Consider the following 14,470-nt stretch of genomic DNA (forward strand, 5'->3'; position numbering starts at 1 on the left):
TCTTATTCTTCTCAATATAAATCTAATTTGAAATGAGCTACAGCACCTCAGTCTAATAAAAGACAAATTTCCAGTGTGAAACAGATTGGCCCTATATATGGTTTCTTGTACATGTTTATCGTTGGACAAGAAATAAATATTCATGAAAAAATAAACTGGAAATGTCATTACTTGGTTATACATAAAATTAAAGCAGTGAAAGGCAGATATGCTCCAGCATCCCCATGACATCTATTTACATTTTTTTCAATAATTTCTACAACACACGCAAAGCATACGGATTGAATGTATGGGATTTCAAAATGGCCGCTCAAAGAACATCCTGGATTCTTATAGACGTATTCGAGAAGAACTCTCTTGGGTCTTTATGATAGATATATTGCTATTTTAATGATCTATTCATTTCCATGAAATGTTACAATCGTAAATCAGACTGAAGCCTCCAGGTCTTAATACGTCTCCCTAGCCAAAATTATGGCGATTACTGAAGGATATTGATTCCAGAGCAAGTACAATTTTGACAAATTGCTTTTCCATAACTTCTTTGTCGTACTTAAAAAATACGGTCTTAACGAGTAAGAAATTCGATTTGAGAAAAGAGATCGTCTTAAGTTCTATCATCTGTCAGCCATGTAAACCTAAACAGGTTAAAAACAACGAATCCATCGGGGTCCGACGTTTAGAGCTATATTTGAAAAAGGAGAGAGAGAGAGAGCGCGCAAAACAAACCAAAAAAAGATTAATTTACATAAATACAGTCTCATTTTGATTCCTTTTTTCACTCTTTGAAACGCGTGAGATGGCACAGTGATTAGAAGACATTTAATTTTTTAAAAAAACAAGAGACCCATTGGGCACAACACTCACCTGTTACTTTAGCTTTGCTGTTCTTCATAAGATTTTTAAAAGATTTTTATATTCCCATGTGACCCCATATTATGACCCAAACTTAACTCTAAGGGTCTCTGAATCCATACGCCATGGGCGCTTCAATATCAATATGACTAACATGGCCTTGCAGTTACGGAGAAGAAAATTTCTTTTCTGTACACACGCATTGTGTAAAATATGTTCCCGATTTTAGCCCACTCTATCCATAATTTAAATAAAAATTAAATCTACACAACTTGGGAATGTTTGCAAATTAATGGTTCTATTGCATTCCTTTAGAAGACTTTTTAAAAAAAAATTTCTTTCATAGTTCCATGCACCGAGTTGAACAGTTAACTTTAAAATCTACATTACCTCTGAAAGATTTCACTTAAGTTTCATCTTTTCTGCTCCAGTCGTTCTTGAGAAGATTTTTGAAGATATTCCTATATTTCAATGTAAAACTTTGATCCCTTATTGTTGCCCACCCTACCCCACGGCCATGATTTGAACAATTTAGAATCTACATTATTTATCATATTTCAATGTAAAATTTTGATTCCTTGTTATGGACCCATCCTACCCCAGGATCCATGATTACAAATTGACATACCTATGTACATATCGGCATAATAATTTCAGAATCTACACTTCCTCGGGAAGCTTCCACATATAACTTTCACCTTTTCTGGTCCAGTGGTTCTTTAGAGGAAATTTTTTTTAAAGATTTTTCTTATACATTTCAATGTAAAACTTTCATCCCCTATTGTGGCCCCATCTTACATCAAGGTCTTTTATTTTAACAATTTAGAATCTACACTACCTCAAGAAGATTTCGCATAAGTTTCACCTTTTCTGACTCAGTGGTTCTTGAGAAAACTTTTTTTTTAAAATGGTCTCACCCTATTTTGCCTTGGCTTGATTATCTCTTACTGAAAGGGATCCTTAGAATCCCTTTACTCATGGATGCTTGTTGCCTACGTTGGTTAAAACTAACCCAGTGGTTCTTGAGAAGAATTCGAAAATTTGAAAATTTATAGACATACGGACGCCATAGCTATCAGCTCAGGTGAGCTAAAAACCTATTGGAAAGACTTTTTTAGGTAATCAGGCAATTTTTTTTCCTTAGATCTTTAATAATAAATACTTTTCAAAAAGAATGTTTTAATTTTAGCCTCATTTTTGGCCACTGTCCCTATAGGACTCTCGGGAGATCATGAAACACTGTCCTTCTTAGCCATAAGAAGATACGCATTTGCATCTTTGGTAATAATTAAAATTTAAACAGATACACCAAAGGATAGCAATGACTCAGGTGACCCAGTAATCATACACGTCCAGCTATAATATTTAACGCAATTTCCTATATTTTTATATATAACCTGGTACCCGAGGCTTTTCGAAGTGCAGGCGTGGAGGCCTCGGGTACCAGGCTAATTTTTTATAGAGAGCTTTTCTTTTGCAGGTGGTTTAAATAGTCAGAAATGTCCATGTCCATCAAGCCCTCTTAAAACATATTTGAGAATGTACTATTTACCCAGGTAACTTAACCTAAATTCAAATCTACTTTCAATTTTATTGAAAAGTTTTATAAGCAAAAGTTTATCATATACTGAATTTAATTCATACATTTTATTAATAATTTGTTACAATAACGAAAGCAATGAAATAAAATGTGACGTACTAAGAGGAAAAAAATAAATGCGAAAAATAGCCCTGGAAATCATTATCTCTTTCTTTGTTGCCTATTTAGTGATTTTTCTGGGAGTGAAGTACCATTATTTCTTTAATATGGAACTTTTACGAACTTTATTTGACATATTGGCGGGGAAGGATTCAATGATATTAAATTTGTTTCCTTTTTTACGCAATGTAATGAAGATCGCGTTTTATTGCCACGTGAGATTTAACAGGCAAACTTAAGGATTCTATGGATAATAAACAATTCACTTTTAACTTGAGGAACAGAAAAACACATGGTATACAAGACATTCCTTTAAAAAAAAACGCACAGAAAATTATTTCATTTTGTTCATTCACAGCATGATTTCCAACGCGTGGTGGCATTGTTTTTTATGTTAACTCCCTATTTGTGCTGTCGTGTTAAAACAGTAACAAAAATACAAGAATATTTTACATGTAAGATGGCGTGAAAGGTTTTATTGGTCTTTGTACATTGTGTAACAAACTATTAATAATACTCTTTTTCGATCATTTAACTTTTATATTACGCCCTGTCAATATCATTCAATATAACAAGGGCCATTCTCAGGGTGGTTATTGTATCACATTTGCAAGTATTTACAATAAATATCTTCTTTTGCATTTTGAACAAAAGAATTTTCTCAGCTGTATGGATTTCCTTTCGAAAACGTCCCAAATTTTCCCTGGCAGATTAAAGTACTTGGATAAGACACTGGGAGACCGAAGCTCGAAGACAGTGGTGAGTGTGTAGACTAATAGTTCTAGACATCGTGTCAGATGTGCTATCCCCTGGTACCATTCTATAAGACCAAGTCGGCAAACTCCAAGACAATCCCATTATCGATGATTATCTCTATATATTAGTTTTTTCTTTTCAGTACATTCGATTCCAAAACATGCACGTCCATGCAGATTCTATTACTTTCATTTTTCACGCCAGTTTGGTCAGAGACCTTCCGAAGGAATATAGTATTGATACAAATATCCCAAAAGTGTTTTTATGTAGTAACCTGAACCATTGTTATGCCAAATTTGAGAGGATTTGATGTGCATGATGTATCGACGAAAGACACTATACTCGATAAAAGACTGCAAGACTGAAACCAAAAATTGATTACGTACCCCCTAAGGGAGGACTGAACTGATTTGTTTCTCGTCCTAGTCAATTGCTTATGAATTACTTTTGAAAGGACCAAGCAAAACCACTTATTTGATTAATGGGGCTTTTGAAGATACAGGGCAGAATCGATTAATGGTACTGAAGCTCGACTAAATAAATTTGAAAAATATTACGTTTACCATAAACGATACATATTTGTCGGAACTTCGGATGAATTGGAGAATCCGAGATTTGGAACACGCGAGAAACTGATTCTATAGACCCACAGTGCCAGCGGTGATTTGTGTCATCACAATTTTTGTTTGTTTGATTAAATTACTGAAGCATCTGTTTTTGGACTGTAGACTATGAAAAGCTATTTAAGAAACATTTTGACTCCATGTCGAAATACAAAAAAAAAAACTTCAAAGTTGGAAAAAATATTCAAGAATTAGACACATGAGAAAAAAAATCGCCATATCCCTTTCAGTAAATTTAGTATCTTTCTTCTAGGGACACAGTATAAACATATCAATATACGAGTGAAATATCTTTGAACTGGCAGTATCGAATGATATTGTGACTTATGGAATTTATCTAAATATCACCCATCTTCAGAACAATTCGTGATCCCAGTGTCCTCTACAAAAATTTAGAATTGTATATATACAAATTTAAATTGAAAAATTCTAAATTTTTGTAGAGGACACCAGGAAGACCAACTCACCTACCTTTACCTCTCTATTCAAAAACACACCTGCCAAATGACTTACATTGAAAGTACACGTGCTTAAAAGGTTTCGAATGAAAGCATATATTGAAACTATTTCTTTTTTATGAGGGAAAATCCATATTGAATATTCAAATTTTAAAAATGTAGATCGCAAAATGAAGATCTGGAGGAATCACACAAGTCCCCAAGAAGTCCCTCCTTTACATAGAAGGCATGTGTATTTTTAACTCTTATAACTCGGTAAAACGGAAACTCACGAGTTGCCCAAACTACCCAAACTTTCAATAATTTAATAAACAGCGAAAATTTAAGTTTGTATTTGATATGTTGAGATTTATCAATAAGAATTCTGAAAAACAGATGGGGGATTCGACAAGAAAAATTCCAAATCACTAGTACATTTAGTTATGATTTAGTACATGAAAAGACAGAGAAAATATTGAAGTCCAACTGTGAATTCCATAAAACCCTTAAAATGCCAAATCAGTTCAGGTTCATGACACCGATTTGATAAAAAAAAAAAAAGGAAACGATGTAAAGAATTAACTAATGATAAGTTTGATAATCAGGAACACTGGTTTTACATCAGATTTTTATAACATGCTTTCCTACATCGACAACACATATTTTATAATGAGAATTATTCTTAAAAGATGCTGTACTAAAATTTTAAACTATATAAACAGTATAAATGTGCAACGAAACAAGGGGCTTTCTTCCTCTTTCTCAAATATAACCATAGACTTTCAGCATATTGTTGGTGGTTTATTAATTGACTCGCACAAAAGTTACGAGTAATTTTGTCCAAAAATTCTGCACATATTCTTTTTTTTAATCATTGTCACCATTGTTTTGTTTTAAAACAATCACAAGGATAGTTGTAACAATGTGTCTCTGACATTTCAAAATCAACTAAGAGGTTTTTTTTTTTATCAATATTAAATCATGGAAAGGAAAATTACTATATATATATATATATATATATATATATATATATATATATATATATATATATATATATATATATATATATATATATATATTAGAACATGTTGATTTAATATGTTGTTCTCTCATGAAACAATTTGTGTTTACTTTCCAAAGCCACACAGTATCTCGGAAGTTCAGCAAGCACAACATTAAATATGAAATACATATCACACATACCTGTATTATCAGTTTAAGAATTCCACTGGCCATTTTACACAAATTATAAAAAGTTTTTATCTTGTGAAGTTAAGAAACTAGCGCCGTACGCTTGTTGATGAAGTTTTTCTGATTTCATTCGGACCCTTAATCGGCTGTTTGACTGCTTGTTAAGAGTTGATGCGGCTGAATCTCCCATCAATAGTCGAGTACAGTGTACATTACCGAGCTCTCTACACGGTCTACTAGTTAAGTCATATCAGTCGATAATCCGGACGGCTACCAATTGTCAAAGATAATTAGGACCAACAACCAATTAATACTGTTAATGACAGGTAGACATCTACAGGTAAATGTTTACTTTTAGAGTGATTGCGGATAAAACCAATATCTGCTATCGAGGAACCATCTGCATTTCGTTTGTTTGTTGTTGGGATAATTGCTCGCAGGTATTTAATTTAGAATCATCGTTTGTTGGCTGGTTTTAGATCGAGCCCGATGTGTTTAATTAATTGTGTTTTTCCATTCTCATTTTAAAAAACCGTTTGAGAAGTCTTTTGGGTGGTTCCTTATCGTTTGTAATTTATCAGCAATACACTGTAAAAATTCTCTTTAACTGAAAACAATCCGTTATGATATAAAGGACTGTGGCAGTGCAACGTGACTGTGTTAGGGTATAGGGATGGCTCAATTAAAATGAACATTAACTCATAATTTTAAGAAATTAAAGATAGAACCGACCAGGTACATGTAGGAGTACCTCTTGGAAAGCAAAAAACCACTTACTCTCCGGCGTGAGCTTGCAGCGGATTCTGTTGTCTGAGATCATCGATAGAAGTTCTTTGCCTAATAGATAACATCATTTAAAGTTTTTTTTTTATTTTATCGAGAACATCCGACCATCTAATGGCTTGGTCTATCAATTAATTTCCAATCGGAGTCGGTATCCATAGTTTCCGTTGTCTTTCAACCATTATCCCTGTTGAGTCGGGAACGGCGTTCAGGGATAAATTAGCGAGCTCGGAAACGCTGGATTTGCCTTGTCTGTCTAAACAATATCAGAGCGTGACTCTTTGTCAACGATGGACAACAGACGCAAAATCAATCACAAGATGGAACGACAAAATGAATTTCTAATGATTTAAAAGCATAGCTGAGAGAGAAAATGATAAGATTTCAATTAACTAACAAATGATTTCACATTAGGCGAACCCGACATCAGATGGAAGGTGTACCCTTTCTCACAAGAATATAATTAAGAGAAGGCTGCAGAGATTGTCTTCAAGGATCACGTGAAGTCTTTTCATCTTTTCTTAAAGAATTTGTTATCGGTTTTAAAATGAGACATTATAAATTCTTCTCCAGAGAAAAATAAGTAATGAAGCAAACGACATACAGTTTTTGAAGCATTTTTGATGCTGACAAAGAGAAATATTATGAGTAATATTTTCCCATTGGTCCGTTTTTCTTCAGGAAAATATTCCCTCCCCAGCTCTAACCTCCTCAATGCTAAGAACGTTCTTGGAAAGTCCTAATCATGACACAGCTTGAAATTGAAACAAATTCAACTAGAGATGTACAACCAGTTTTAATTAAAATGTTTCCTTGTCCAAGAATCTCTTAATAGCTTTTTTAACAGAATCTTTCTAGAAATGTAGATCTTAAATTGTCAAACTTTTCTTCCAATCGATACAAACAAGATAATCATTACAATAAGAAGATGACAGACTGCCACTAACCGTGTACCCTAATTATGATGAGTTCGATAACATTTGCTTACACACCATTCAGTTCAATACGCTAGCTGCTGATTGCTTATTTAACAAGGAGTTAAGCAGCTATCAAGACCAGCAACATATTGCAGACCATTCTTTCTAAGCCTATAATCATGCAGTCACACAATAGATGTTGTTCTCATTTTGACTGTTTAGGGCGACAGATGTTTTACAGGGCTATACCTATATCAATAGGGATACGTCACAACACAGTGTAAATCCAATCTGACGGATAAATGTGTGATTCTTCACTAGAAATGAAAGGTTTTGTGTGAAATTATTTATACGATCAGTTATCTGAGATGAATTAAGTAAATGAGTTTTGTACAGTTTGCATCAGTATTCGGAATAATACCACTAACTTGACACTTCTATTCAGAGGGTTTTCATTTGAAAGCTATGTACAAAATTGCAGTTTTATACCACTTATACATCAATATTTTTTTTTTCATTTTTGATAAGTATGTTTAACGTTTATCGATTTTAGATGAGGCACAGTGATTGTACCAGTTAGTGGTCTTTGATGTTAGTGATAACCACATCATAGCTCTGGTAAAAAGCAACAGATGACAAATTCCGAATTCGTCAAGGAACTGTTCAATATGAATATTGTTTTAAAACATTTAGGCTTCACTAAATATGTTAGGTCTCAAAGTGAATTATCAATCTATTTGACTGTTGTCTGGCCACCACCACTTAAGAATGTTGTAATTTTTTTGTATTTTAATTGCAAATGATTTACGGATGGTGATTAAACAAATAAGATATGGCGAAACTAGCTGTCATATTTTGAATTTGTAACTTACATCCAGTAAAATTCCAAATTACACAAAACAGTGAAAAAGGTCAGAACTAAAGTTTAAATTTATAAATAATGGGAAAATCGAAAGGGGGGTTAATCACTACTAGTTAGGATATTGCCATACGTGCATTTACTTTTCAAAACCACCACGTTTATATACTTTTTTATAAAAATCTCAGCCAAAAGAATATAAGGTACCTGTAGGTGCCACGATGATTCACTAGGTGCAAGGATTAAGAGGGCTGGGGTACAGAGTTTATAGTAAAATGGTTAGATGGTTTTGAACTTTAATACATAGTGTCATAATTACGATGAGAAAGAGCCCCTCGTGATTTATATGGGTCAACACTAGGACAAAATCATTACATTTTAAAGTAGCTCAATAGCAGTGTTTATACCACATGCAGTCACTCTCTGGTATCTACGTTGTAACCTAACTCCTATCCTTTGTACAGGGGTTAAAAAAACTGAAATCAGCTTATTTTCTGTTATGGACTTAAGTCGAGGAACATATTGGTTAATTCTAATAACACTATTTATAAAAAAAAAAAAAAAAAACTATCGTAATCAAAGCGATATCATTTCAAAGAGGAAAATCAAATCAAATATGTAACATTTAATTACTAAGCTCAGGATCAAGGATCAGTTTTAAAATTCGATCGTGCATGAAAATGTCGACTGACCAAGTAGCCCTACATGTATTTCAGACTTAGATATAAGTTTTAAATCTGAAATCATACATATCCTTATTACACTCTAGAAGTGTGGATAAAAATCTAGTTTGTTTCGAAGCTGGAATCAACGGCAAAATATTTTTATACTTTGATCATTTATAATTCTTTCTCTAATGTGAATAAAAGAATCTGGATCTTTATTTTGCCAGATTTGTTAAGTTACAACAATTTACCAGAACCGCGGTAGATGAAATTACCATGGTAATTTTAGCGAAATTAGCAGAACTAAAAGGCTCTAAATACCAGGAGACGAAGCAATAATTCATAATTACAAAGAGACCGGGAATCGCCTCTCCCACCACGGGGTCGACTTCAGGAACACAGAACAGTGTAACCATTTCAACTACGAGCTTAACATCGGAAATTATATAACTTGAAGTTTTTCCCCCGAGATTTTACGATACTTGAAACAGTTCACCCATTCAGATCCTTTAAAATGTCAGTTTATAAGCTGTATATTTTTAGCATGTAATGACATGATAGAACATTAAACAAAATATGACAAGTATTTGCAAAAAAATATTTCACTCCCAAATAGTTTTTACTGGACGTTCCTATTTATATCACACTAAAATGCATTTTTTGCTAAATCGACAGGCGAATTGTTGATAAACAATTTAAAACCAAGGGACAATATGAAAAACAGATATTTACCTTTCTTAGCGTCTTCAGTATAGCTTCAGCCATCCTTTTGCAACAATTTGTCAAGTGCTTGAGAGATACCAAATTATCGATCTGGAGCTATCAATCCTAAGATTGAACCGGCGAATCTGCGACCATTAGGCGACAATTAATCGGCTAGGTCCGTACAGCACAGGGAAGAGGGGTGTCAGAAAATGTTGACAGATGAAGAATTCTATTTCAAACACAAACTGTTAATCACAACTCGATAGGCCTTTCAAACAAGAATGAGTTTTGTATTACAAATAAATGTCGTGAAAGCGTTATAGGAAGTTGACAAACTGTGCACGTCCATCTATGATCAACATAGCGCGCTACCATCAGATAAAACTACGTTACACTTCATCGGGCTTTTCATAAATAATTCACAGAGAATTCATACGTAAACGCTTCACAAAGCAAAACTGTAGAATATCACACTTCCCAATGGAATTCAAATTCGATAAATTTAATAGTTAATCATACATCACAAAGATCAGCTGAGTTGAGTATGTTCTCATTAAAACTTGAGAAAAAAAATATTTGTCACGTGCTAGTGTGACACAAGAAAGCTCCTGGGTGACAAGTATCACTAATTTAGCAAATCAACAGACTTGGTCTTCTAAGTGTTTCAATGACCAGTCAGCAACAAGTGCGATTAGCACTGAGTCGATAATGAGCTTACCCATCGTTAATTAGACAGTCTTCCTTTGGAATAGACATTCTCAGAGATAATCCTTCATTTTCATAACATCTGAAGGTAATTGAACATCTTCAATCCTTTTTCAGAAGTCTCGGCAGGATCAAAATGAAACTGTATCTCTGAAAGCCCCCACACACAACGAAGAGCAGAAATATTATCATAGGAGGAAAATAAATTCCATGAATAATTTTTCTTGTCTTTATTCTCCAATTTTTATTCTAAGGATAAGCAGCCGTTTTGATTATTTGCTTTAGCCTGAAACAGTGCTGCCATAATGACGTAGTTATGTCTAGCAACTACAAAACCGACGAGTAACAGCGATCCTGTAATGTTCCAAAGTCATGGTTATAATGGCCCTGGCCCGGAGTCAATCTAGGTCCATTGTTCCGGAGCCTGCTATTACACTGTCAGACACAATCAAGCTACCTGTCAGAGAATCTAAGGATGCCTTCTTCTGTTTCCAAATCAAATAAGAAACTGTCTTTTCCAGATAATATGTCAAAAATGTTTTCGCTGTTTAAGAGAAAATGGATGGGTTTTCCATTTATATAAGTTTCTTCAAAGGAAGCAAAACCCTTGCTTCTCCCCTGAAATCGGACATTTTTAGATCGAAAATGGCTGAGTGTCAGTTCCCCAAATATTCCTTAACCTGACCGAAGTCCAAGACGCTATAATCTGCGCCTAATTAAATTTCAAGTCTTTTTCTATCTACCGAAATATCAATTAACTCGCCTCGTCAATACTAATGCTCCACAAGACCATTTTCTGTCAAGAAAGGGGAAAAAGGGATCGATTGCGAAAAACCTAGTCAATATTTTTTTTTGTTGAAAGAGAGTTATAGCTGTCCATTAATTCGATTAACTGAATTATTAAGGTCCGATAAACCCTGTCGTGCTTCATTAAATTAGGAGCGAAGGAAACATCAATTTTTCATTGGATTTAGTTTACAAAGCGATCATTAACGATTTGTCGATAATCGCCCGATTAAGGAAGTATCGATCTGCTCTTAAGTTTGCTATGAATTATTAGTCCTGAGCCATGTGAATTAACAGTATCCAAGAAACTTACCATTTATCTTGATTACTTAATATCTAATAATTAATCAGTAATGGCTCTGTCGCAATTCTCTCTTTCTTATTTATAAGAAGCAGAATTAAACCTTGCATGGCAACACATGAGTACGGCTCTCACAGATGTATAAATCAACCTGAACCAAAATCTAGTTTCTTGGCACGTGCGATTTGAATCAGGATCTTTTTTTATTTTCCATTTTGTTCTTCTCTAAAATCAAAGACATTTGTTCAGACTTATAGCTCAGTAAGTTTCCAACAAAAAATTAAACATTGCCAGAGGTAATTGGCTTTGAAATATTTTTGTGTATGTTTGATGAATAAAATAAACGTGTGTTTACGTACGACAGGTAGAAATATTTTCTGGTAATATAATAATTTGCTGAGAGGAATTCGAGAAAGAGACTTTCGGAAAGATGTACGAGAAACAAGGAACAAGGCATCCATCAATGATAAAACCAGAAAGTTCATTACTGGAAACATATTTATCGAGAGGGAACGAATTACAGATGTTTACAAACAGTAATGAATCCGGCTTCATTTTGCTGCTTGTTAATGAATGAAAATAAGCAGCAATTTTCAGGTAAACAGATTCTGCAATTGTTTCTTAACACGATCAACTGAGTTTATTCATCATCACACAGTAAATTATACATTGTTAAATGTAGATTTTAAAACTTCCAAACTATAATACCAATGCTTACTTTTGAAAATTTGTCCCCAGCTTTTGCTAAAAGCGGGAGATGTTAATTTGGATGAGTCTGTGTGTCCGTCTGTCTGGGTTAGGGTTAGTGTAACACTATAGTTTCCGGATAATATCTCTAAGGTAATTTATCTATGAAATTTTATATCATAATTCCCTATGAATCAAAGAAAACCCTTTTGGGGCCAACAGTCTAGATAAGAAATTCAAACTTTGCATAAATGATAAAATGAATTGCAGATGACAATTTCTAAAAGTTCTGTTCAAGCTTTTGCAATGAAATCCCTGTGGCATAAGAACAACCCCATTGATTTTGAGGTCAAAAGGTGAAAGGTCAAGTTTAATTCTACTTTTCTCTCTTCATTTGCATTTCTTGGACTTCCACCCACTTCTACTGTAACGTACATAAGCGGGACACATAAATTCCCTGAAGTACCATTTTTATGTAAATTCAATGACTGAAATCAAGATGAAACTATTTAATAATCTCGTTATTAGATTAGTTTTATTCATTATCCACGTAAAACAATATATCACCGTGTTCCGTATCATTCCTTGAAGGCTGCCCCTCTATTAAAGAATCCACTTTGGTCAAATCTTACTTTAATTTTTACACACCAAAGCCCAAAAAGACACAGTTACGTCATTTTCTGCACTAATAGTCTCTCTGCTGATTTTATTACTTGCAAAACCAGGCATAAAACTTTGGTTCAATCAAATCAATTACTCATTAAAGGGCTTGTTGATTGGATTCTACTGCAGAGTCTGCGACCGAGAGTTAGGGGCATAAACATAAATTTTAAGAGTTTTACTCCGTGAAAAGAACATTTGGGGATTAAAATAAAGAATTCCTGTCGCTAAGATGCTAATTTCTTTTTCAAGATCCATGCAGAAGGGTACAAATCGATACGCGTTTAAACGAAAGTTTCGTGAAAAGAAAAAAATACCCCCTGGTGAAAAGAGAAGAGACTATTCTCTAAACTTAACAGAGATCGATAGAAATCGAACACGATTAATTTCCATGCTTGAATTTTGTTGGTAGCAAGTTTATAAAAAAAAAGTCCTTTTTTAAATATTTCATTCTGCATCTTAACCCAGTATTACATACATATATACACTCTGATTACACTTTTCGTCTTTGCCCATGGATTTCTTTCTAAATTTTTTTTCGGGGGAGGGGGGGGGGGTATTATACAAACAACTTACAGCCAATGCATACTGTTCTAAGCACCGTTCAGTCGAAGAAAACGATTTAGTTACATGTACACCTTAAATTTAATTACGTGTATACCTTGGCTTTATTAACATCTTTCGCTAGATTTTCAACAGAGGAGGTTTTTTTCTTATAATTAGACTGAACCTGCCTAGAGAAATTTTGCTGCTTATTGCGTACTTTATAATTAAAACATCTTGATAACTGTTTAGTGGGTTCCATCATATTTCTTAATGTGAGTCATCAAATATTTCTTATCTTTTAATGAATGAAAGGGTCTTCTGTGCTAAGTCTAATACTTTGCAGACATCAAACTAATTTTTTAGATAGTTGTGCACTTTTATTTTCGTTCCAATTTAAAATGAAATAGCATTACATGTTTCTGTTGGGTCTGTTTAGCAGCCAAAGAAGTTTCTTTTTAAAAATCTCAAAAAGGGGGATAATCATAACAGGAAATCTGTTAATCCAAATAAGAATTTATTCAACAGTTGTCTAGGGAGAGTCCCCTTGCTGTAAGAATGTTCTGAGAATAAGTAATCCTTGCTAACCTTTTCCCATTATGCATTGAAACTATAAGACTTTTCTGTAACGCTGCATACAACCATTAGTACTATCTGTAACTTAAAAGTACCTCCATCACAGATGGCATCTGTAAATGGCTGATAATATTACGTCACATTAGGAAGCGATACTGATTAGATCATTGATGTTAGTCGTCATACTCTTACAATCCCATTATTATACACCAACCATTTGAACATCTATTAATGTTGAAATAATTTCTCTTAATTCAGTAAAGTGGATGGAGAAATTCCTGCATTAAATATATTGAAAAATGTGTTAATAATTTGTGTTTACAATTATTCCTTATTGTGCATTAAAAATAATCAGCTTATTGTAAGTTATATTTACTATTTTATAGGAAAATCCTACTTCGTGAGTGTGTTGGGGGGGGGGGGTCCAACTTCTTTCAGTACCAAATTTTATTCATACACTACTACTTTACCCTTATTTGACGATACTGCAATAAAAAGTGGGTCGGAAGGTGGGGGGGGGGGGGGAACCGGCCTTTCAATGAACATTTTTGATAGTAAAAAGTTATGTTTGTAAAAAGAAAGGGGCGACCCCCTTGATGCTACGCGCCTGTCTTGAAAAGTTTCTTAAAAATTGAATTTTAAACACAATAGATAGTAAAGTTAGAGGAAAGGCCATGGTAAAAAAAAAAAAAAGAGGCCCATGGGTCACATCGCTCACTTGA

The 14,470-nt window shown here is 33.9% G+C and overlaps 1 protein-coding gene across 3 annotated transcripts in view; it reads right to left on the minus strand.

Moving 5' to 3' along the window:
• Positions 1-14,470, minus strand: part of LOC133171581 (uncharacterized) — a 66,940-nt gene that overhangs the window by 34,209 nt on the left and 18,261 nt on the right. Inside the window, exon 1 of one of the 3 annotated variants that reach the window (XM_061306357.1) lies at positions 9,518-10,017. The exons of 1 other annotated variant lie outside the window; for it this stretch is intronic. In XM_061306357.1, coding sequence (XP_061162341.1) covers positions 9,518-9,550 — 33 coding nt within the window. In that variant the 5' untranslated portion in view covers positions 9,551-10,017. Of the gene's footprint in view, positions 1-5,573; positions 5,904-9,517; positions 10,018-14,470 lie in introns of those variants that run through there. One more of the 3 variants, XM_061306358.1, reaches the window with a different exon arrangement.

This window comes from Saccostrea echinata, unplaced genomic scaffold (genome assembly GCF_033153115.1).
Source record: "Saccostrea echinata isolate AGI-Se365-2 ecotype Australia unplaced genomic scaffold, CSIRO_AGI_Sech_v1 ptg000054l, whole genome shotgun sequence".
Lineage (NCBI taxonomy): Eukaryota > Metazoa > Mollusca > Bivalvia > Ostreida > Ostreidae > Saccostrea > Saccostrea echinata.